This window comes from Dasypus novemcinctus, chromosome 20, assembly GCF_030445035.2.
Source record: "Dasypus novemcinctus isolate mDasNov1 chromosome 20, mDasNov1.1.hap2, whole genome shotgun sequence".
Classification (NCBI taxonomy): domain Eukaryota; kingdom Metazoa; phylum Chordata; class Mammalia; order Cingulata; family Dasypodidae; genus Dasypus; species Dasypus novemcinctus.
In genome coordinates, this window is record NC_080692.1 from 8,824,952 (window position 1) to 8,849,808 (window position 24,857).

The 24,857-nt window shown below is 43.7% G+C and overlaps 1 protein-coding gene across 24 annotated transcripts in view; it reads right to left on the bottom strand.

The window, feature by feature from the left end:
• Nucleotides 1-24,857, bottom strand: part of CELF2 (CUGBP Elav-like family member 2) — an 840,440-nt gene that overhangs the window by 112,040 nt on the left and 703,543 nt on the right. For all 24 annotated transcript variants that reach the window (XM_071210069.1, XM_071210067.1, XM_012529138.4 and 21 more), the window contains one exon: nucleotides 5,309-5,391. In XM_071210069.1, the coding sequence (XP_071066170.1) occupies nucleotides 5,309-5,391 (83 nt within the window). The remainder of the gene's footprint in view (nucleotides 1-5,308; nucleotides 5,392-24,857) is intronic.

Genomic DNA, 24,857 nt, shown 5'->3' on the forward strand with positions numbered 1-24,857 from the left:
TTGCACATGATAGAGGATTTTGAGGACTCAAACCAACATGGTTGGTTTTCCCCATGACCCTTGAATACAAAAGGCATCTGAGGAAAATCTCTACTCTAGTTTGGCCTTGCTAGGCTTTGATTCCAAGGGCATGACTTGGGGGAAATCTCAGGGAGAGGAGGGGATGGCGTTTGTGAAATTTAATGGCAGAAACAAGAATGTTGATGACAATGGTAACGTAATAATCATGGCATTAAATACATATTCTTAATTGGAAGAGGTGGTTCAGAATGCATTAGAATGGGCAAATGGAATTTGGTCCCAGGGAGAACTAGGCTGTTTTGCTGGGAAGAAGAGCAAGCCCTGGCATTCTCCTAAAGGACCTGGGCTAAAGCCCGCTTGGAAGTAAAGGACCTGCCCACATAGATAAATTATCTCTTCCAAGGCAAGGCAGGAAGGGACTCGCTCCCTTCATGGGGTGAGCACACTCCTACCAGGAGGCCATTTTATTTACAACATCTTCCTACGGAATCAGGTACACTTGCTTCTGTAGCTCAAATCCCTGTCTAGTCCTGGCTCTCACGGCAAGTGCTGTTATAAAATGCCTTTCAGCATGCCGTCACTCAAAGGGAGTGCTCCAAACAAATGTTCTCTTAGGGCACTAACTCCTTAATACAAACTGCATTTAATAAAACTGGTTGTGATTCTAGAAAGAGAAAGGTAAGGCATATTCAGGGAAAATGTCTGGAAGAAATTTGCAATTAATATTTTAGGAGACATTTAGATTCCGCAGATTCCTTCTTGCTGCTAAAATTTAAGAGCTTTTCCAAAACCGTATTCCTCTCTGTTATTACATCCTTAATTAAATTAATTTATACAGTGAATGCTCTAATGATACTGCTGCAGATTTTCAATCAAAGAGCCTTATTGCTAGAGACAATATGTGTTAAGACCTTGAGAAAAGAATGACACAGGGCTTGTTGCTCTCACTGACACGAGGATATCTAGCCCTGACATCTGATTACTAAAAAGATCTGGGTCGTTTTCCTGTGCATCAATTAAGGCTTTATTTTATTTTTTTAAAGTAAGCTAAATTAGGTGAGTGAACAAACGAGCCTTGCCAGTTGCCTTTAGGAGGACTTCTCTCTGGGAAATGCAATGGCAAGATGATGACATTTCTACTGAAGAATGCTACTGGTTAGGCAGTACCTACCCGAAACGCTTAAACAAAGGAAGCTCTCTCGAAGCCCAATTTGTGGACCATTAAAGAAGAGAAAACTAAAATTTGTCCAATACACAAATGGCACAGCGCGGAAAAAAGTTAGGCTAGCAATGTCTCACCAAGCCTGATGGTGCATCAAGGCGTACAGCTTATGCGGCTATAGTGACAATATCCTGCGCTGGGTGAGAAAAGGCGGTTGGCTTCGGGGCTCAGGGCAGGGAGAGCAGTGTCCTCCCCAAGCAAAAGAGCACAAAAGCACAGATCATTTAAGTATCAGTGACCTGATCACTAGGCCATCCATGCTCCCAGCTCGAATGGAGAGGCTACAAGAGCCAGGCCCTGTCTGGCCTGACTGCTCTTTCCTGGCAACGTCTAGCTTAGTGCCCTGCTTGCAGTGGTCACTCGATACATATTTGTTATTTACTACTAATGAAATGTCAATAATAATAACAGTATCTAATACCTAACATGTGCTCAACTGCTTACCAGTTAGGGAGCTCTTTCTGGAGGAGAGAAACAGACCAGCAAACCAAGGACATGGCCCCTGACTCATTCTGGGCCCTCTGTGATGAGTTGTCCAATTTGTTCCCTTTGTTTCTTTTTTTTCTTGCATGTCTTTATTTTTTTATTTTTATTTTTAAGGAGGCTTTAGATTACATAAATGATACATGGAAAACGTAAGGGGGATTCCCATATACCCCGTCCACTTCCGCTCCTGCACTTTTCCCCATTACCATCCTTCATTAGTGAGGTACATTTGTTACAACTGATGAACACATATTGAAGCACTGCTATTAACCGTAGACTATAGCTTACTTTAGAGCTTACACTTTTGACCACACATTTTTGGTTCTGACAAAATGGATAATGGCCTGTATCCTTCGTTGCAATGTCATACAAGATGACTGGGATTCAGGTTGAGCCCTTCTGAGGATACGAGATGCCTGTGTCTTTCTCAGTTGCACAGTAGAGACAGGCCTGAGAAAGGCTTCCTTAACTAGGCTGCACTGTGTAGACAAGGCCCTTCGCCTCCATCCCTGCCTCCCCCCAACAAGGAAAGGGCCACTATAGCTCACAGCTGACATGAAAGGGAGGGTGCCTGGAAGTAAAAAACCAAGAGCAGATAATTCGACTCCTTAATACACTCCTATCAGCTTTTTTTCCTCCTGCCATAATAACCAAGTTCCTTGTTTCCCTCAAAGAGATGATGGTGCATAAAGACTGAAAGCAAACACCTACAGAATGAACTCAATTTGGTTGCATGGTAGAAGTTTCTTAGGATAGAGAATATCAACTGCAAAAGGAAAATAAATAGGAAAAAAAAACCAGCATTATATAGAAAGTTCTGGACCCTTTAGAAAAATGGCAGCAAGTACTTTTTTAATGGATTCTAGCCACAGGAAAATGATTATGACCAGAAAAGCTTTAAAGTATCAGCTGGTGATTCATTTTTCTTTCTCCCTTTTATTTTTATTCAGAAAGAATTTGACGGCATATGGCAAAGTGCATCATTAATTTCTTATTAATTTCATAATATGTAGGTAACCAGGTAAAAGAGTAGTGCTGCAACTTTAAATCACTGAACTCACTTGGTATTTAATGAGAAATTTAGCACAGCAGGGGTTCTGTTAAATTAAGTTGTGCCTTCACATCACAGTGGGGAAACAGGTGTATATTGGTTTAGAATTATGGAAATGTTGACTAATTCCAAGGCTTGTAATCAAACAGCAAGGCATCCTGTAATATTTTTTCTCCAAGAATATGCATTAATCTTTTATGTCTGGTCCTTTTCTTTCTGTCCACCAATAGCTCACAGCTGAGAGGAAACAACTTTCATGTTTTCCCTATAGCTGTTAAGGGTGTGTTTATCAGATAAAGCTATACACATAAATGCAGGACATGAAACTCTGAAATTTGCCTACTTTGAAATGGGAGAGCATGTGCAGCATGAAGGCAAAGACCCTACACAAATCAGATCTGACTTTGCAAAAAGTTTCATTTAACCTGCCTCAAGTAATTGGGCATACAAAACTGAACTGGAAAACCAAACCAAACTAAACCAAACCAAAACTGCCAAATACTTCACAGACCATCTTTTTCAATCCCCTAGTTACCATCTTTAATAATGAGTCCACCGAATCACCACTGTTTTTTCACAAGCAGAATTTTTAGGAGAGATGGGAAGGAGAAGATAGTGTAACATTTTAAAAATACGGAACATGTTATTTGTTTGTTAGGAAAGGAGTTGGAAGAGGATGCCCCAAACAAAAGCCCCCTATCAGTCATCTCTGTGTATTCCTATCCCCACCCGCTCTGCTCTTCGTGGGAGCTGCTGGGCTCCTTGAGAGTGCCTTCACACGTGGAGATATCATGTTGGGAGCTGGGCTTCTGGGAGGGGATGAATTCCAAGTGACCAGGCTTGGCATTAATTTAAAATAAGATGTGCTACGGCATCCAACTATACCCTAAATGCCTTTTAAGTAACAATTCATTCTCTCTAGTAACCTTTAAAAACTCACCAAGAAGGGATTATGGGGCTAATTACAGTAGAGTATTCCTTTTTAAGAGCAGGGATACAAAGTGATCTTTGGGTTTGACTGGGAGCCTGGGAAAGAAAATGATTTTCTTCTATCATTGGCTGAGCCAGTAAATATTTGTCTTTGTTGCCTCATTTGACAATGTGACCAAACATTGCAAGTTTCTGGAATTTACATTGGAGGAATTCCATTTATATGGAGAATGAAGCTGAAAGAATACTACAACTTTTTAAAAGTCATTGCGCAAAGCACAAAGACTTATTAAAACCTGCCTTAATCAAAGCCACCTTAGATGTTTCAGGGAAAAGTAGTTCAATTCAATTGGCAGGCCAAATTCTGGTACCACATACTTGCTTCTTTCAATCTTCTTTTCTTTGTTCATAAAAAGAGGGGAAAACCAAGGTAGTGTGATGACAGATCAAGGTTCATAATTTATTATTACTTTTGGGTGATTCAGGAGCTACTGCTCTGCAAACCGTTAGCTGAGCATCCAATCACTTACAAACAGTAAGTAACTTTCAGTGGACCTAGGGTGAATGATCTGAATGCCATCTTTTGTGGGTCAGGGGTATAAAGGGCATATGTTAGTATGTACGCGCGAGTGTCTGGGTATGTGTACAGAGAGAGGGAAATGATACCAAGTTAGAATTATACTCTGAAAACATTAGAGGATATTATGTTAGATTTCTTTCATTCTTATCACACCAGGTTTCAAAAAAATCATTATCACTGCACTGCTTACCACAGGTTCTTCATTATAACCAACGCATATACCATTATGATACTGAATTAACTCATCTCTAATACTCGGGCCAATGGGGAAAATATCCAGACAGCATAGGGAAATTTATGTTAGCACACAATATACAAAATTGTCACAAAACTCTTTAGAAATAATAATGTATTCTGATGAAGTAGCTCCATACCACATCGGTTCATTTCTAGTGAATTGTACTAATCATCAAATATTGCTGGGAAGGAAATGGAAAAAAAACCCAAAAACGGTAAGCTTTATATTTTCCATTCTATATCTACATGAAGCCACAAATTGGGCATTAAAACACTGACTTTGTTAACCACCATTGACTGCTTAGAAACCATTAGGAGACTTAATATTATTGGCTGTATGGGGTACATTTTGTTCTTTCAAAAGAAAATCTAAAGTCTAAATTTGAAAAGGGGCTCCTGGTGAGTAAAAGCTTTTCCTTTCCCATTTGCTTCTCTTGTGTGTGTTGGGTTTTTTTGTTTTTTTTTTTCCTTTTTCTCATTTAAAATCTTAGCCCACCCAACACTCTTTGGTAGCAGCCTCTACCCAGTGGAGTTGCTCTGATTTATCCTACCAGGGGACATGCTATTTGAGAGCTCCTTCTGTCAGCATTAATGCCAGCACTTCTTTATGGGCTGGCCAGCAGGTCTGGATGCTTGTAGGGTAACAGAAGGGTCAGCACACTCTCGTCAAAAGACCAAAGTCATTTTTTAGGGCACTAAGAGCCCATAACTAGAACCTTCAGTAGAAAGGGACCATTTTCAAGCAATAAAGTGATTCTGGTACAAAAGTAAACCGACTCACCCCAGGTAAAGTTTTAATATTGTGCAGTGCATTCTGGGCCTCAAGTGCAGCTTTTCTTGTATAAAATGTTACGAAACAACAACCTACAGAGAGAAATGAAAAGGTTTTAGAAATTTCTGTGAATGCTTTGCTTAGATATAATGGAGACGGTGGCAAACAAATAATCGACTTAAAAGATGCACAATTTTAAAATAATAACGTGCATGAGAACAGCAATAACAACAGCTCAAGCATTACACGGTGCTTTTCATCTTAAATCATATTTATTAGCTTTACCCAAGTCGGAGATCAGTTCATAACTTGAGGCGCCAACTCTCTGGAACGCAGCTATTTGGGAATGAGGGTGGGCGGCAGTAGGGGTGTGTGCGGCTGAGCTGTTAATGGGACTTGTGGTGGAGCAATTGCATAAAGAGAAATATTTCATCACAATAACAATGGCATAAACTTACATTAACTATAATTTTCTTAAAGGACAGCTTGAGAACATCACACTTTGAAAACACTTTTTAAACCCAAAGGTTTAGACAACTGGATAATCGCTTCTTAAAGGCTGGTCTAATACCTTTTTTTTACATCTCTACCAGAGTATGTAATACAAAGTTCTGTACACATGGCACTGCCCTGTGTTCATCAAGATGAAAGACTGACTCTATGAGTTACAATCCTGGGGAGCACATGTCTCAAATACAGCCCTGGCACTGAGACCTGGCCTTGCCTCCATACCAAGAGCCAACGAATGATAGTCCCGGCTGAATGCCCCTTTAGAAAGTCTAGCATAACCCTCTTCCCAGCCAGCTCCCTGCACCAAAGGAAACTGTTCTGAAGTCTTGCTGAACCCCAGCCTTCAACTTGTAGGTAAAGATACTGGTTGACATGTCGTCTACAACTTGTTCACCAGCTTACCATTTCTTTGTACAACCAGGCTTTAAAAAGGGGGATAGACAGAAATTTTAGAAATTTAAGAATAATTTTAAAAAGATGCTGCCTCTGACTTGGACTGTCTTTGGTAAGCTGGGCTGAGAAAAAAAGTGGAGTGATGCAGTTGGCATGGGTGTGCATATTTTACTTGGACTTTTACTAAAGGATCCTAGCGCATAGAGCCAAACTGGGCTGGGTGGGATGCCTCCAGACGTTCCTGTATACCAAGCACAGCAAAAGCAGCAGGAGAGAAAGCACAGTATTTAGACACCCGTATCCATTCCATTTAGGGGACTGACAGAAATAAGACACACGTAGGGAACAGGAGGTTGGCACCAAATGCCAACAAAGGTTTAGAATCATAAACTTGCATTCAAAGCAGGAGGGAAAATAAAAGGACAGGGTACCTGTGCAGCATTCCCAGATGCATCAAAGATGCTTCCTCCCTGTTCAGAAAAGGAATTCAGAACCTCGTGGGCCTCACGCTTGATTTGGTTGGAGAGTCTACTGAGATACGCAAAATAATATGCAAAACCTTCACCTCTGGAACAAAGTAGAGTATGACTGACTGTAGCTTTTTGGCATTTCCTTAATGCAACCAAGCATCAGGAACCCTTAAAATACATCATTTGCATGATGGAGGCAACTGAAAATTATGAAATTTCTTTAAAGAATCGCACACAGTAGAGAATGACTTTTTAACATGGGCTCTCCTGCTTTGGCCAACTTCTCTGACCACAGTTCATTTGGCCATGCTGCCCAGCGGTAGATATTTTACTGAACTGACCAACTTAGTGATTATGGCTTCACTAGCATCATTTAAGTCCCAGCAAAGCTAAATGAACTGCTTCAATTCAAGGAATGATTTATAACAGGTTTCAGTTACCTATTATAATCACTTAAGAAGAAAAATAACCACCATGTTTTTCTAGGCTTGGTCTAAAGAAAAATAGGGAAAGATACAATTTTTACCTTCGAAAAGCTTCTGACAAAGAGACCCACAATAAGTTCCCCTTTCCCTAGGCTTATGGGGTTAGCTTTAAGATATGGAAGTAATGGGGAAGCTCTGAATGTCAACCTCAAATAATCAAAACTTCAAAAAAAGAAAAAGAAAAAAGAAGGGGACAAAATCTGATACTTTCACGGAAGTAGCTTTCAGGAGAGAAATCCTTCAAAAATAGAAGGTTTGGAGATGGGAGAAGTTATAAAGCAATTTGCTTGGCTGGAAAGAAGGAAATGAATAAAGAAGGGATTTGGGAGATAAAAAGCAAATGCTGGTCTGGACCATGGTCGGAGCCAAGAAGGAAGAGTCTAGACTGGCCGACAAGAACAGTGAGGCAAAAGGGGGGAGCAGAACAGAATGAGAGAAAAGCCGCAAGGAACAAAGATCCTGAGGGGATCTTGTGATCTCCTGTGCTGGATCAATTGTAAGAATTTTGACCCAAACGCCGGGCCTCAAGGGTAAAGAGAGCTCTCCTGCCTTAACATCTCCCAACTGAAACCCCTACTGGTTCCCACTGCCTCAAATTTCACCACTCAAGTGTGGCACATTTGTTAATTTAAGTATTAAAATGCTACCTTTCTGTTTGTTCATTCCTCTAACTTGAGGGAGTTCTGTAAACCAACAAAATTTCACTCAAAAGATACAGTCCGTATTAATGCAACATATTTTTACTCAAGCAACACATTTTGCTAAATTCTTTTAAAAAGTGCTATCTTTGGGGAAGGTAACCGTTTAATCGTTCCTATCTATTTGCATCTTAGTTATTTCCTCTTGAACCAGGTTCTTGATGAATAGAAGGCGAGTGTCTTTTGGAGAAAGGGAAGGAGTGAAGGTGGTGTTCAGAGAAGGGTGGGGAGGAAGGTGAAGAGGAAGAAGGGATGCAGAGAGGAATCCAATATAGAAGGGGAGATGGGGAAGATACCCCAAATCTCAAGCTCTCCCCAATTTCATCCAGGGTCCACTCTGCCTGTGCAACTAGTATGGTCTATCAGGGATTGATAACTAAGACCCTCTTCAAATACACATGGTTCTTAACTCTTACATTAAGCCCATTTAGACAAAGGTTCTTTAAGATGAAACCAAGATCAGTTCTGGATCTAGATGCAATGCATAGGAGATGATCCTGAAAACGTTGGTGATATGCTACCCTCACTGCTTATTTGTCCCCCAAACAATAGCTCAGCTCCAGAGGGGCCCCAGTTTGGCCACGGGCCCTGGGACCTCTTTGTAAATTAGAGAAAAGTATCCTGTCTTCCAGGTGGGCCCAGGCAAAGTGAGTAGAGCCCAAGGTGGATTGCCTCCCAGCCTTAGCTGGGCAACCTTGGTCGAGAAGCAATGTGCCCAGTTGTGGGGGGGCCTGAGACAGACAAGAGAACTAGGAAGAGCACCCCAAGAGTCTACTTTTGCTCCCACATCTTTGGTTCCTGAGTGACCTGACGGAAAGTATCTTACTCTCTTTGTACCTTACTTAATTTACACCTCTACAGCAGTGAATGAAAGCCAGGTTTGCCTGAAATCCTCCCATTTACCTAAAGTATTTCATTCAGAACAAATTTTTGACAAAGCTGAAGTTGTTCTTTACTTTCTTTGGGTCAAAAATGACTTATGCTGGGAAGTGGTTGTGGCTCCACTGATAGAGTGTCTGCCTACCATATAAGAGGTCCTCCAGGGTTCAAACCCAGGGCCTCCTGATCCATGTAGTGAGTTGGCCCACACGTAGTGCTGCTGCACACAAGGAGTGCCGTGCCATGCAGGGGTGTCCCCTGTGTAGGGATGCCCCACGTGCAAGGAATGCACCCCGTAAGGAGAGCACCCTGCAAGGAGAGCCGCCCCATGCGAAAAAAAAGCACAGCTCAGCCAGGAGTGGCACCGCACACACGGAGAGCTGATGCAGTAAGATGACACAACAAAAAGAGACACAGATTCCCAGTGCCGCTGACAACAATGCAGACGGACACAGAAGACTACACAGCAAATGGACAGAGAGCAGACAACAGGGTGGCTGGGGGGGGGGTAGGCACGGAGAGAAATAAATCTTAAAAAAAAAAAAAAAAGACTTATGCCACTAACACGCCCTGGTACCTGCCAACCTCAGAGAAACCCTTCCAGGTCTAGCTGGTCAGGAGGGTTAGCCTTTCCAAACCAGAAAATGCCACGCCAGGCATGCCCTTCTTCCCCAACAAGCCAGCCTCTGTCTACCCCAACTCCAGCATCACCCCTGAGCCTCTCCTGTGGCCTGGCATGACCCTGCCCAACAGGCTCTCCTAGTCTCCAGTGAACCCCTGACTATTTAGGGGGCACTCCACTCTCCTCAGGCCCATGAGCGCCACCCATGATGTTCCCAGGGGTCCCAACCCTGCCCCGCCACTCTCCAGCCTTTCTAAGGTGGAGCAGACATTTTGTCATCAGAACCCACCAGGAGAGACTCTGCCTCCCCACCCACCCTCACCCCAGGCCCACAGCCCCGGAGAAGAAGGGAGAGGTCATTTCTATCCACCCAGTGATACAGCCAGTGACAGGATGGGCCCAGCCAAGCCCAGCCAGGTCAATTCTCAAGCCCTGCAAAAGCCACGTGCCACTGCTTTCTGGGGTTTATGGGAGGGTATATTTGAGGGGATGAGAGAATTACTGATTTCTTGGTATATGAAAACAAAAAATTACCTATTTTATAACATTTATTTCCTATAAATAGCAAATGCTATACTTGAATATATTAAATCATTTTTTCTACTCCAAAAAAAAAAAAAAAAGACTTATGCTTCATTATGCATGCCTAATAATTTGTTCTGATGACATGAGTGTTTGATTAAGTGGTCTTAAACTTTGAAGGGTAAATATAGAACTACAAATTTAGTCCCTGGAGATGGCGATGGAACGTGAGTTTGTCCATTTCCCCAAGAAATATGAAAGTATTTGAAAGACTTGTTTCTGTGAGCACTCTCTCAGCTCACCACCACCATCCATCAATTCACAGGCTCACTTAAAATCTTGGATCCACCGACATCAAGATTACTTCAGCACAGGAAGGGAGAAGTACCACTATCTGCCCCGACATGCTAATTATCATGGAAAAGGTCAGGGGGCGCCCACAGAGCCCAGAAAACCCATGGAGCCTCGACAGAAAGGGAATCTCCTTTCCTGCTTGCCCTGACGGAAAGCGCAGCTGTTAGGGGAGCACCTGCCTCGGGGATCTCCCCGCGCCAGCTGCAGCTCAGGCCTGAAGAGTACCGGATTCATTTCCAGGTCAGCTGCCACGCCAGCTGGCGCCGCAATCTGATTCAGGGATGGGCCTCCCTCCTTGGGCGGGCTCTGCTTCCAACATCGCTGCCGGGGGTGAGGGGAGGGAGGGGGGAGGGGGCTCATCTCCAGCATCCACAGGTACTCCTCGGTGGGCTCCCAGCACTGGAGGGAACGGGCCTGTCCTGCCAGCAGGACTGCAGGGCCCAGCGCAGTCAGAGGAGGCCGGTGCTTCCGCCAAGCTTGGCCCTCCGCTCTCTGCTCAACACTGGTCACTTCTGCTGGTTCACATTTTCCCACTTGTCCATTTGACCCAGTCTAGCAGGCCCTTGTGATTGACAATTCTTGCCACCTTCATCCACTCGTTCAGGAGTTGCTGCCAGTGGTGGCAGCCCCGTTAGAAAAGACACACACAGTATTCCACCCCCTTTATTTTATGGCATCTCGTTTTTCAACAGTTTGACAATTTTCTGTATCAATCAAAGCTTTGGACTTCGGAGCAAAAACAGAAAAACCCAACCTTCACATGTCTGTTTATCAACCCATGTGCTTACTCCTTACCAGGGCTTTTAAAAAACTCACAGGTGAAAAAAGCACAGTGGTCGATTTGAGCAGTGATTCTTGCTCCAAATATCACAGACTTAGGCCTACGCAGAGCCTAAATAAAATTCCACTACTGATTCTTTTTTTGATCACTAAAGAATTCTAACAAAGTATAAAGGCATAATAAAATAAATCTTACTGGCCTCTCACACCTCACTTTCAATTACTTCTTTTTTTTCTGAATTACTTCTGCTGCTTAACTTTAAATGCTTAGCAGAGCTCTCTGGAAAGGAACTCAGAGTCTTTCTGATGATAGAGAAGGACTAGAAGAAAAAGTTCCTGAGGTAAACAGTGCTATGAAAACTGGCCTACTGTGGGCAGCTCTGGGGGGTCTGAGAGCAGCAAAAAGACACGTGGCCTCCAGGGAAGGAGAGGTACAGAGAAACCCACCTACTCCCAACTTCTCCTGTCCTTCACCATTGTCCTCTCAGCCCAGCTTGGAGCCTCTTCTCCTACCTTCCCAGAAGTGGCAAGCTTAGCAGGAGAGTTGTACGTGTTCAGCTCCTGGAGCACTGTGTCATCAGTGTTCTAACTGTGAGATGTGACTATGCCATCATGGACCTGAAGCTGGGAGTTGCAATTCCCAGGACAAGTGAGCCTCACATACTCCGAAGAGGGTGCTGGTGGCTGGCCATCCTTCTTCCCAGATAGCATCTGCTGTCAAAGACTCCCGCAGGTATTTCAGCCAGCTGAGTTACTGAACAATTTGAGACACTGAAAATATGAGGGTTTTGCTGTTTTCGTAGACAAAGCCCCAAATGAGGCAGGCCAACTCTATCTACTCGCGTACACATATACACGCGCACGCACACACACACACATAGAGTAGTGTGTTTCAAATCATAATGAAAACCCTCTACTGAAAAGCATGAATTTTAAATGACCAAGTAGATTTATCCTCAAAGAAACCATCTGGATTACCACAAACCTTTTCAAACCTGCAGCTGTTTCTCTGGAAAGTCTTTACTTAGAAACTCTTGGTAGTAATACAGAAAAAAAAAATGTACTCCTTATGTAGAGATAACCAGTTCGGGTAATAGCTTGCCCAGAACCAAACGGCCGCTGATTTACATTTGTCAGTGGGGAGAGCAGTGTAGACATAGCCCTAGAAAATGACTCCAAAGACCAGATTTCAAAATTACTTCTGCTCTTAAGAAAACAGACATACTCAATAAAGAAACTTCCTCTGAGGTTTCAAAACCTTACTGAACTGGGGAAGGGGGAATGAAGGTCTGAGCCTTGGAGATGCCATTTGTAAAAGGCAATTTTCTTTAAGCCTTTGACTCTAAAAATATGGACAACAAGGCAGTTTTTATTGTGTGTGTGTGTGTGTGTGTGCGCTCTCAAGAATCCAGGTATACAGACCTGAGCTCAAGGACCTGAATGGTTTGCAGTGATTGAAACAGCCACTCTCAACTGCACTGGCCAAATTTCAGGTCCCAGGCCAACACTCCCAAAGGCAGGCTGCTGGTCCCAGGCACAATGGGAATATGCGGCATTCCTTAGGAGGCACCTGTGGCCGCCCGTCTGGATTTGGGACACACTCACCTGTCTGCCTATGTTAGGTATTCTCCTAAATAGGAGAAAGGGCCTTTTTGGAATGTTTTATAATGCTCATTCTTTTTCTGATGCTCCTCTTCAGTGATCCACTGTATTGATACTGGTACACAGTGGCAGAGCATTTTCTGAAATATGAACAAGTAATGGTGCAACTTGGGGATTGAAAAGAGAAGGCAGGTGAAAACATGATTTCCCACAACTCAAGCAAGGGGAAGTCTAGAGCCTGTGGTGGTGTGCCCACAAACACCTGCCTCGCCTGGCTGAATTCTGGCCACGTAGTAAGGAGGGGATGCACCCATCTTCAGGGCCATTTGACATCTTTAACATATGAAGTCTATGTTCTTTCTAAAATGAAACAAACACTTCAAGACAGCCATGTAATGATCATCTGATGATTGAATTCTGTATTTTTTTTTTTAAACAAAGTAATAATCCTAGCAGACAAATTCAATTTAAAGATATGTTTGAATTCAGGACATTGACAAAGTCATCATGTTGTAAAATGAAAATTCCTTTAAAGTCTGCCTTTGAATTCTAAGGGGCTGACAGATGAAGGGATGAAGGAAGGCCCTGGAAGGCTAAATTAGTGAACCTGCATGGTGTTTTCCTTTCTGTGAATGAAGCTCTCTTTTGCAAGTGCATTTGCAAGCAAAGCAGGTGCCTGTTTCACTCAAGTCGAGCTGCAATTGGGATCTTGGCTTCTTGTCAAACCAGTAGCACATGACCCAGTTTAAGTCAAAAGAGGACATACTCCCCACACTTGATTCCCTTGTAATCTATTTTCTCCTTCAATTTTAGCTGCCATATAGAGAGAATCTAGTGCTTTTTCAGCATCTCAAAGTTGTTGATCTCAATGGCATATTTTATGCTCAGGCAAATCTCCCACACGCTGTGGTTTCGATTACCAGTCACGTGGTGCGCCCCTGCCGAGAGCCCCTACTTTCAGTTTACAACAAAGCAGTTGAAGTTTCAAAAAGCCCCATCGAAATCCCCTGAATTAATTTTCTCATAAAAACTTAGTACTGACCTTTTAAAAAAAAGGGAACAGAACAGTTTTCCAGTGGTCTAAAGAGTAACGACCCCCTCAGCTACTTCAGGCAAAAGACAATGACAGTGTATTTAACTTATCTTTTTCTACCTTCTTAAGATGAAGCTTAGAATATTGATTTTCTTTTCTTCTCTTCCAACTGTAGACATTCAATGTTTAAAATATACCATAAAGAATATTATAAATGCAAACTACCAATACTGATAAGCTGCGTTTCCATGTCCACTCATTGCCAAATATTATCTCAATTCTCCTGTAATTCCTTATTGACCTATGCGTTATTAAGAGTTTGCTGCGCAACTGCCAAATATTTTTGGGCTTTCTTACTTCTCATTGTAATTGGCTCCTAAATTAAACTATTGTGTGGAGAGAACAACAACAAAAAAGACAACGAGAAAGGGGCATTCTGAGGAAGTACACAGATGCCTCCTGAGGTACCTGGGGACCCCAAAGGGTGGCAGGTATACCTCTTCCCCAGCCAAACGTCTGCCTACCAAGAAGAGCTGGCTGTGAGCTAAAAGGCCCCAACACATGTGCTGTCACCGTGGGTCTGGACCCTGAGTCTTTGTTTCTTCTACTTAGCCCTCAAAATAATACTTGCGTAGAGAAGCCCAGGCTGTGGCTTCAGTGATGCCACTGATGCCAGTGATTCATAATGCCAACGGCCTCACCAGGAACTAGGTCACTTAGGAGCCGGTACCTCCTCTGGGCTTGAACCGAGACAACTGCCGTGGCTGAGCGACGTGTGGGAGACAAGGAGGAAGCAGGCATCAGTTAGCTAGATGAAGAGCCTTCTGGAAGATAAAAGGGTTTGGTTTGTCTTGTCCCCCTGCCCTGTTTTTTTTTGTTTGTTTGTTTTTTTGTTTTCAACTCACATAACCAAGGAAAAGAAAATTATAGAGGATGTGAAGGCAGCATTGCTTTTTCCTGGCTTCTGGAGACCTGCAGAACTTCACAACCAGCAGGCTGCAGAGTCTAGGCCCAGCTCTCCCCTGCCTCCCAACAGTTCTCCAGATGAGGACGCAGGGTCCGAGAGAGCTCAGCAGACTGCCCAGATCCCACGCAGCTAAGAACAAAGGTGAGGTGGGTTCAATCATCATTGGCTGGTGAGTCCCTTTCCGAGTCGTATGGAGAGCATCCCGAGGAGCTGCTGCAGATGAGGACCATCTCGCCCAGGAAGACCCCCAGGGCGGATCAGCCCCTCTCACATCGCTAGAATCTCTTGTTCTAACCGACACCTGTCTTGTGTTACGCTCCTACCAGTCTCCATGACGAACCTTCTTTCCTTTCTCCACTGCAACTTCCACAGCTAGAACAGCTATCCAATACAAATGCCACATCCTGGAGAAATCAACTTTTAGTGAAACTGCATCCAATTAGCTTAGTTTTATAGCATTTGATATAATTGGCACCCTGATGCAAAAAGTACTGCCATCTGGCCACTACCTAGGAAGCAGAAAAACGATGCTGCCAGTCTGCTTCCAGGACATGAATTATGTGGGCTGTCGCACTCCCCCGTGTGGATTGCAAGGTGTAATCCCAAGGGAATTCCCGGGGACCCTTTTGCCCACAAGTACGAGCTGCACTTCAGACTTCTGGCTGCCTGGGGCAGGGAGCCTGCCTCATGCCAACAAATCTGAGTCCACTCCCCAGTAGGACGGCTCCTCGACAGTGAGTCTGAACCAGGCCCCTCACCAGGGAGTGGACCAGGACCTTCGCAGGCTCAGGGGCAACCCCTCCCCCTTTCCCCAGGCTCTGCACCTTGCAGGCTAAGGCCACAGGTTCTTAACTGGCCTGCAAGATGTAGGCTACTGCCTCCCATGGCCCTGGGGATGTCCCACGGAGGAACCACCTTCTATGACTCTCTGTCTCCCATGTCCCTGGGAAGACCAACAGGATTTCTAGATCTTCTGCTGGGAAAATTGCTGCTTTTTCTTTCTTTCTTTGACTTATAGCTGCTGCATTTTCAAGCCTTTGGGACTGATGTGCAAGGCTCTGTGTACCGCCCCACATCCTCACCCAAATCCCTTTGCGCAAATCCCAAATGAAGCAAGATACAGCTAGAAGAGATCTCAAAATGGCTGGCATCTGCTCTCTCCCCCTTCCCTGGTTCTCTGAAATAAGCCACTTATGTTAAACCATTTCAAATGTCTAATAGCTGTGAAAGTATCTGAGGAATTTTAATGTCATCCTTTTTCTCCCCGATAGGACAAGCGTTGCATTTACTGTTTCTAGAATTTGCATGCCTCGGAAGGGTAAGTTTCTGGGTGAAGCGTGTGTTTGTCAAGGCAGCAAGGGAATGGTACGAAGAAGGAAAACAATCTTCTTTGTTACAAGAAAACATCACTTGGCCTTTGGAATGAGAAACGATAAGCAAACGGTGGGTGGGTTTATATTTCTATGCTTTAAAGACTAATAAATAGAGTAGTAAGGAGGCTCCTATTTTTCTGTAAAAGTGAGAAAAAAACTAACAGATTTAGGGTGACCATCTGCTGTCCAAGGCCCTAAGGGGCCATCTCCCCGAGGTGGATGTGATCGGATCACCAACCACTCACTGGCCAGGCAGCTGTCGGGGAGCCTTCTGGAGACGCGGGGACTGGGTACCAGTGGGGATGGCAACAAATGCCCTTCTCCAAGTCTGAGTGGCCCAGCCAGCCCTTTCTGAAGGCCGGGTGAGCCAAGAGAATTTCCTGGGTATTAAGGCTTCACATAGTGAAGTGTGGAACTAAGGTAGCTCTGTCTTGAACCCAATTAAAAAGGATTTAGTTTCTAAAGTACTAAGGGACCTCATTAAAAGGAAGTTTCTAATAGAAGGTTATTTCATAGTATGGATTCTCCTGAGGATAGGGAGGCATTATAATTAGGAGTCTAGTGACAACGAGAGTAGGTTAAAATCATATCTATTTTCCAATCATCCTCAATTCAGCAGGCTGGGCTAGCAGGTGTTCCCAGACCAGGCCGGAATCTCGAGTCTCAACTTGGCGTGTCTGCTTCCGTGGCATGGCCACGTGAATTTGCTGAGATGAGGAATACAGACCGCTCACCGTGAGCCTGAGTCGAGTACAGTTCAACTCCACACCTCAGCCCACATTGGCAGTGTCAGTGCTGCTGCAGCTTTTTATTGATCTCTCCTGGGTGGCTCTGAACTCTCCTAAGAGGCATCTGCGATCCGGAGGAGGGCAACTGGGCTTTGTCTGGAATTGGAACATGGAGAGTCCTACCTGCTTCCTTGCTCTGGTCTCTATGGTCCAAGTGAAATGGGGAGGCATGTCCTTTGGCTGTCATAGTCAGAGGCATAATTAAAGATGTATTCTCAGTTCAGGCATTTCCTGCAGCAAGTGGCTCTGGAGAGTTAATATTTACGGCTATTCCAACTGCCCACCCCCATTCCAACGCTCACTGGGGCACGTTTCATGGGCACCAAGATCAGGCAGGGAGATATTTGTACATATTGCTGGGAACGGTGCCACTTAGGTAAGAAGTGCACTTTTGCAGTCAAGCATACGGTGATGTTCCAGTAGCATCAAAGGCAAGTATTCTTGGTCTCAGAGTTCTCATGCCAGAGACTATGATGGTTTCCAAAGTGATGCTGGGTGTTTCTCTCCTGCTTTGCTTGCAATGTCTGCAATGGGTAGAGAACTTTCTCTTATGGCCACTCAGATTGGCCTGGTATTTGACTTGGACAGATGACTTGACCTCTTTAAGCTCTGTTTCCTTCTCTATGAAATGAGGTTAGAAATAGTAGCTACATCACAGGGGTTGTAAATGAAACATGAGAATCGATGAAAATGCATTGCACAGCCCCTGGCATGTACGTAGTAATGCTTGAAAGCATTTGATACTCTTGTCGATGATAGCTGCATCTTCCTCCATAGAGCCCGGAGTCCTGACGGGCCCCGTCTAGGCTCCCCAGGAGGCAGGCAGGTGAGGGACAGGGAGTGTTACCCTGATTCTACAGCAGAAGAAACCAAGATGAAAAAAGGCAGTGAAGGAGCCTTGTTTTAAGTGATGACCATCCACCCTTTAACAGGGTTTGGAATTGATTTTGTTGTCTTGCTCTCTGAAGGAATTACTTGGGAGTAGCCAAGTTCACCCATTTGCATGGCCTCTGAAGGTGCTGTGCATCCATTTACATGTCTCTAAACAGAGAATCAATTCCAGTGGAGTCATTTTGATGACTTTCCTATTCCAGGTACAATGAAATCTCCCCCAACTGTACATTTTAGGGAACTCCCCCAATAGGCAAAAAATCCCTAAAACAGTTTGTTATTTGAAATAATAACCACTGCTCTCTAATGAGCACTCCCAGGTTTCAGTTCTGCAAAAGGAGGAGTTTTAACCACAGATCCATCAGCTCCCTGTCCTGCAGCAAGAGTGGAGAAGACAAGCACAGCAAACTGTGGGCCCTGCAGGAGCATGTGGGACCTAACCATCTGTGGTCCTGCGAGGAAAGGAAGGAAGAGGTTAGGAAGAAGAGTGGCACATACTGTGGTGCCCTGGGCACCTCTGGACGTGGGGCGCCAGCAGCCGGCTTCCATTTTGACGAGGCCTCGGAAGAGGCTCCACAATGGTCTTCAGTGGTTCAGTGGTGGTGCTGCCATCACACTGCCCTGACTAGAACAGCTCTTGGAAGGCAGGGGGCCCAGTCTGCAGCCACCCTTGCTCAGGGCATGGCACACTAGGTGTCTAGGTGCTTTTCAAGGGTCCTCACTGATGGACAGGCATCAGGCCATCTTCCCTATGTGCTCCCTAGCAGAGAGAACTTTCTCCATGCGCCTTTATGATTTTGATGACTGGTGGTCAAGAAGAAGTTAACGCAACATCCTTTAGACCATTTCCAGAGAGATGATTCTAACCTATGAGAGGTGTGGTTGAATGGTGGGGTAAAAACAGATTTTGTTCTCCATTTAGTAAGACAGTGTATGCGAAGTGCTGCACTCAGTACCTGGCACGCAGGAATCACAAAATAAAGGTTAGCTTCTTTTCTTCCTTCTGTTATCTGATAAGTTATAATTTAAGTCATGAACACTTCTCCTAACCTAAAGTGACCAAATAATTCATCATCGAGGCTGGGACACTTTGCAGGTGGAAGGTGAGAAAATGTACAATTTTTCTAGGACAACAGAGGAAAATCCAGGGTCGTGGGTGAACTCTGCACATGCCCTTTCTCCCAGCTTGTCTCCCAATCTTTCTTCTCTTCCTTTGAGTTTCTTCATTTAGTTTGAATTCATATTAAAGTAAAAATTCCCCCAAAGGAATAACACACTGTAATCAATTTTCCCAACTATTTACACTGTACTACAAATAAACCTATGAACAGGCTTCTGTGAGTTCACACAGTGAGAACATGGGTGCAGGGACGTGAGGCAGAGAGACAAGAGGGGAAAAAGACGAAAAAAAAAAAAAAACCCGAGGTGTTGGGGGAGATGACAAACTTCAGTCACACTCAATTTTAACAAGGGCTCTGATGGACTTTAGGTGCGGGACTGGAGAGGGTGAAGGGATGTTGGCTTAAGTCGCCACCGATCAGTTAAAGAAACTAAAGCGCAAAGAGATAGCAGCACTCAACTCCAGTCACTGACCAAGTCTGGGCGAATCCATTTAGGTAGATCTGGTCTCACCAAAGACTGCCCGGGTTTTTCATGATTCTAAGTTTCAAATCAAATACGTATTAAGAAGGGCTATCCATTTTTCAGGGAACTAAAGTGGAAGTGATAATGGATACAAGAAAAATATAATGCATGTTCCTTGATCTTGCTATGCTTAAAATTTAGCTGTGGAGCGCAACCTAACTACTTGTTCATTAGCAAGTAGAAAGAAGATGCATCTTCTTTGCCACCGGAGCTCTCTCTAAAAAATCTCAGAGGGAAAAGTGAAATATTTCCTTCATTTCAGGATTACAGCAAATTTGATGTATTGATTAGCAGGAATTTGCTGCCTCCTAGGAAGAACATGCCCTTTATCAGCCTCCCCAAAGTTGCATACCTACCAAACCAGTATCTGATCTCAAAACATTCATTTTCTCCAATCAGGGCCAATGACATTTATTTTTCTATTAAACCTTTAAGGAAAAAAGGAGAAAAGAAATATCCTGCAGGCTCTTGTTTCTCCCTGAGATGATTGGATGGGGATGGATTTCCAAGTCGTTGGCTCTTTTTTACTTAAGGTCCACTACCTGTTTGGTTTTCAAACACAACACACAAAATTATTACGATCAGGATGGGAAGGAAGGCCTGCTGCTGTATGAACACCCTGCCTTGAGCTTCCTAAATCTCCAAGCAACAAAGATCATTTATGAGTCCAAACCTTTTGTACTCTATTGCTTCCTAATTGTGCAGGTAACAAATGATGATGATGATTCTTTGTAGTTAAAAGAGATTTTTCTCCCCACCATGAAGGAGCATGCAGTTAGTTCTAAATTATATCTTATAACAAGAAGCTCAATAATAGCTCAGGCACTCAAAAACAGTAGCCATTCCAAACATTTTTTTCAGTCCATCCTGGAATACTTTATATGTTAGTGAAAGGAGAGACTTCCTTTCCTGAATATAATTGGCATAGGCTGAGTGCATTGCAAATTATCAAAAGGGGCACGGCCCGGACGACTGCTAAGTGGCCTGCTGTGGAAAGCATGACGAACAGACGTTCCCTGTGTGAATCTAGTAGCTAGGCCACACTGTATATTTTGTTGTCATTCTTCTGGCATGTGCAGATGGTTGGGTGGAGAAGCTTTTTATCCTTCATTTTTGGACAGGGGTCACTGATAACGAATTCACCCATTTTTCTCTAATATATTTATGCATTATTTTCCATGATGTTAGGCTTCTAAAGGATTCAACATTATGACAGGAACGGGAAAAACCCTTAAATTACATTACTAGTCAATCTTACACACTGACCTCTATGTTAAAAAGCTGAAATAAGTTGATATATTCCAAGTTGTTGATAGAAACTATAAAACAACTATATGTGAAAACTGAATTTGGGTAAGTGAATGAAACAAATGGCTAACTCATGGTAAAACTGGGGCTTGAGAAGATGCATTAGTGTTACATGCTGGGTCACAGTGGAATCTTGGCTATACAATGAGGCCTGTAGTCAAATCCTAAGACTGAAGACAGCTAAACAAGGATGCCAGAAGTTGGGCTTCACTGACTTGCTCTGCCACATTTCCTTACGACATCGGATATTCAGTATAGGACTGTAACTAAGGTACAAAATACCTTTCCACATTCCAATTACTTAGTGTTTTTTTTTGTTTTTATTTTGAGGTACTGGGGCTGGGGACTGAACCCTGGACCTCATATGTGGGAAGCCGGCACTTAACCACTGAGCCACATGGGCTCTCCTGAGTTGATTTTTTCATTTGTTTGCTTGCTTGATTTTTGTTTTTGTTTTTAGGAGGCACCGAGGATCACCTTGGGACTTCCTGTGCAGGAAGGAGGTGCTCAACTGCTTGAGCCACATCTGTGCCCCTCCCCATTACATTTTAAAACAGTGTTTCTCAAGCATTCAAAATCACCTGGAATTTGAAAAACACAGATTCTTCAAAGCAATCTAGGCTCACTCCAGTGGGGTTTGGGGGGAACAGCCTAGTAATCTGTATTACAATATCCCAGGGATTCTCATCCTTTAGCAAGCGTGGGAAACTGCAACAGCAGCTACCTTGGGTGGAGACGAGCAGCTGTCCATCCTGATCCAGCCTCTCCTTCTATAGGACAGGACTGTAGCAGAGCATGTGGCAAATCCACATTTCCTTGCCTCCTGTGATGTGACTATACACCTTCTAAGGGAATGTGAGTGGCAGTGATAATTGCTTCTTTAGGGCCAGGGCTTTTAAATAAAGCAGAGGCGACTCCTCCACGTTTTCTTTCTCATTCTTCCAGATGGATGCAGATGGCAAGAAAGCCCCGGGGGATGGCACAACTGCAAGATGCAAAGGCTTGGCTGCCCATATCGCCGTGTGGAAGAAAGCCACCCACCAGCCAAGCACACCCCTGAAGACTATTAATATGAGTGAGAAATCGCCTCTATGTGTTTTAAAGTCTTAATACGTTTCGGACCTATTTGTTATAGGCTTAGCCTAACATGACTAATACAATACCCAAAAACTTTTCTTTTTGTAAGAAAGTACAAAAATATATGTGAAATGGAGAAACCTCTGAGCACGTCAGTGCTGTCTCTCTGCTTCCCACCTAGAGCCCAAACGAGATGTGTTAAAAACACACCAGAAGGAGCAAAGTGACTATGTTTCAGAAAATTAGAAGTTGGTAGATGGTTAGTAGATAAAGTGCTACATTTAAATCAGGATTTAACTGTGTTTTTTTGTGAGAACACCTTTGTTTTAAAAGAAACCCCTTCGTAAAATCAACTCGATTGAGAGGAGGACGTGATTCTTGATATACATGTCTAACATTTCAGGACTCATTAACATGTCATTCTTAATTTCATTTGTCGTGGGTGAGATTTAGTCCACAACTGAGCAGAAAAATTCACTCTTGTCTCCTCTATCAACCTCTTCTCCCTTGTTTTGTTAGCATTTTCAAAGAGCTGATCCAGGGTGGTGTAGGGTTGTCCTTGTCCCCGACTCCCTTATCCTAGGGCGTCTTCAAACTATTAGCAGTCTCGAGTGAATCTGGGGTCCAGGTAGAGAGGATGTGCAGGTGGGGGCAGGAGTCTGACCTGGAGATGTCTTAGGGAACCTGGACCAACTTGGCAAAGAAAAAGGGGGGGTCCCTGCACCATTTTCCTGGGGTAAATATGAGCAAGCAGTGATGTCTTCAGGTCCTTCTGCTATCTAGGTAGCTCTGCAGTTGCTTTAAATCCCTCCCACGTATTCATGAAAATAATCACCTGTCCATATACAGCAGAGTATACAGATAATTAAAGCATATGCAATGAAAGTCTCGGCAACAGGTACTGAATACATTCATATCTTCACCTCTCTTCTTTTTTCCTCTTGGCTGGGATTTCATGTAAAGCTAAACAAATGTAAAGGACTCTAAGTATCTCTGTTATAAGAATATGCTTCAAAATCTTTTAGCATGGTGTAAGAAAATTAATGTTTGAGAAATGGGGTAAGGGTGATATTAAGAGAGAGATGCTCATATAAGGTGAAAGCATCACCTCAAAAAACTGAAGGCAGAATGAAAATCATACAGGCGAACTGGGTTTTGAAAACTATTTGTGAAACTTCTCTAGTGCCTCCAAAAAGTGAACGCATTCCCTAAATTTATCTTACCATGAAGGGGGAAAACTGGAAAGTCTGGGTGCATTTTAACATTCTCTTCTTCGACAACTAGAAATCCAGAAGACCTGTCAAAATCTGTCTCTGGAAGATGTGCCCTAAGAGACATTCTCCGGAGCATGCCACCCACGACCCAGTTTTGGGACATCAACGCAGGGCGCCTCTGGATGCAGTGATGCTCTGGAAAGCTCCCGGGGGAGAAATCCAGGCTGCACATCAGGACACCTCCAGGACGGCTGGAGCTTATAGCTGCTGATTGGCTTTACCTCAGCAGTCTCATCACGTTCTTTGTTTTACGCTCTGCCTTCCCTCAGCACTACTTTAGAGAAGCAATGAACAGATTTTGTAGAAAGAATTTTAAAAGTATCTAAATTTATAGCCATCAAGACGATCTTCCTGTCAACAGCTTTAAATATTGATGGCCTTTCCCTCATAAGAGACAAGCAGAGTGGAGTCTGGAGGGCATGTTTTAACTGGGACTGGAAATGGATGCCATGTGATTGAATATATTCTTCACGAGAAGCCACATTCAGAAGGGGGTGAGTATCTGTCAATCTCCCCTTCTTTCTAGGTCAGGTCTAGCTCATCAAAACTCTAGACAGTACAATGATAGATGGGCCTGCTCAGTCCAAGCTCCACACCTTCTGATAAGTCTGGACTGGTGGCAGAGAGCAAGCATGGTCCAAGTTCAAGTAATGACACCAGAAGTTTTTGGGGGAAGAGGAGGATGTGGCTGAAGTGATTGGGCTCCCATCTACCACAGGGGAGGTCCCGGATTCAGTTCCTGGTGCCTCCTGGAGAAGACAAGACAGACAGCAAGCTGGCACGATGGGCAGGAGTGACAAGCTGGTGCAACAAGATGTAACAAGGAGACACAAAGAGGAAAGACAATGAGACACAACAAAGTAGGGAGCTGAGGTGGCTCAAGCAATTGAGTACCTCTTTCCCACATGGGAGGTCCTGGGTTTGGTTCCTGGTGCCCCTAAAGAGAAGACGAGCACATAGCAAACGGACATAGAGAGCAGACAGTGAATGCGAACAATGGGGGGAGGGGGGCAGAATAAATCTTTTAAAGAAAGTTTTTGGTTGAGAGTCTGTTTGGAAGTGATTAGCTATATATTCAAGGTGGGAAGGAAGAAGGGGCAAAGAGATGCCCAGAACTGAGTCAGAGAGAGGAAGAAAACATTGCGGAAATGAGAAAAAAGCATCCCATACTGTCTTCTCATCAGATGGCATCCTAGTAGTTTTCCGTTAAGGATGATGACACCACAGATATTTGCAGGTTCTGGTAAAACCATTCTTTTCATCCACAGAAATCTCTCACCTGTAAACAAGAACTACACAAGGGTACCTCACCCTTTTCTAGCTTCTGCTAACCCCTGTTCGTAAGTTATCACTGGTCACCTAACAGCTGAACCACTCTTGGTCCACCAGGTGAGAAGTGCCCCATAAGACAATTCATTGTGCTTTCCACTAACAACTGAACTTGTGTTCCACTTACAGTCAAAGACAGGCTGTGTAATCAAATCAGCAGACTTTTACATAAAGGATTTCATTCTGAGTCTACGTCCTCCTCAAAACATTAATAAGCAGTCTATGGAATCCTGCTAACATCTCGGTAAAAAGAATAATTATCTCGAGACTACATAGTTTATGGTAAAAGAAACCCATCTAGGCTGTTTTTCCTTCAGATGGGCTTTGTAGAAAAGGCCAGCTCTAAAGCAGACTATTTATCCTCTACCTTCCAAGTTGCTGGCTATGTAAGTGAAAAGTTCAAATACAAATTCTGGTCTTGAATTAAAAAAAATATATGTATGTTCTCTAACTTTAGCTATCTTGTGATTGCTTTCAGAACAAAAGAAACTCTAAGCATCACCATCCTGATTTCCAAGGGGACTGCCTAAGTGACTGTAGGAATGAAAGTATCGTCTAA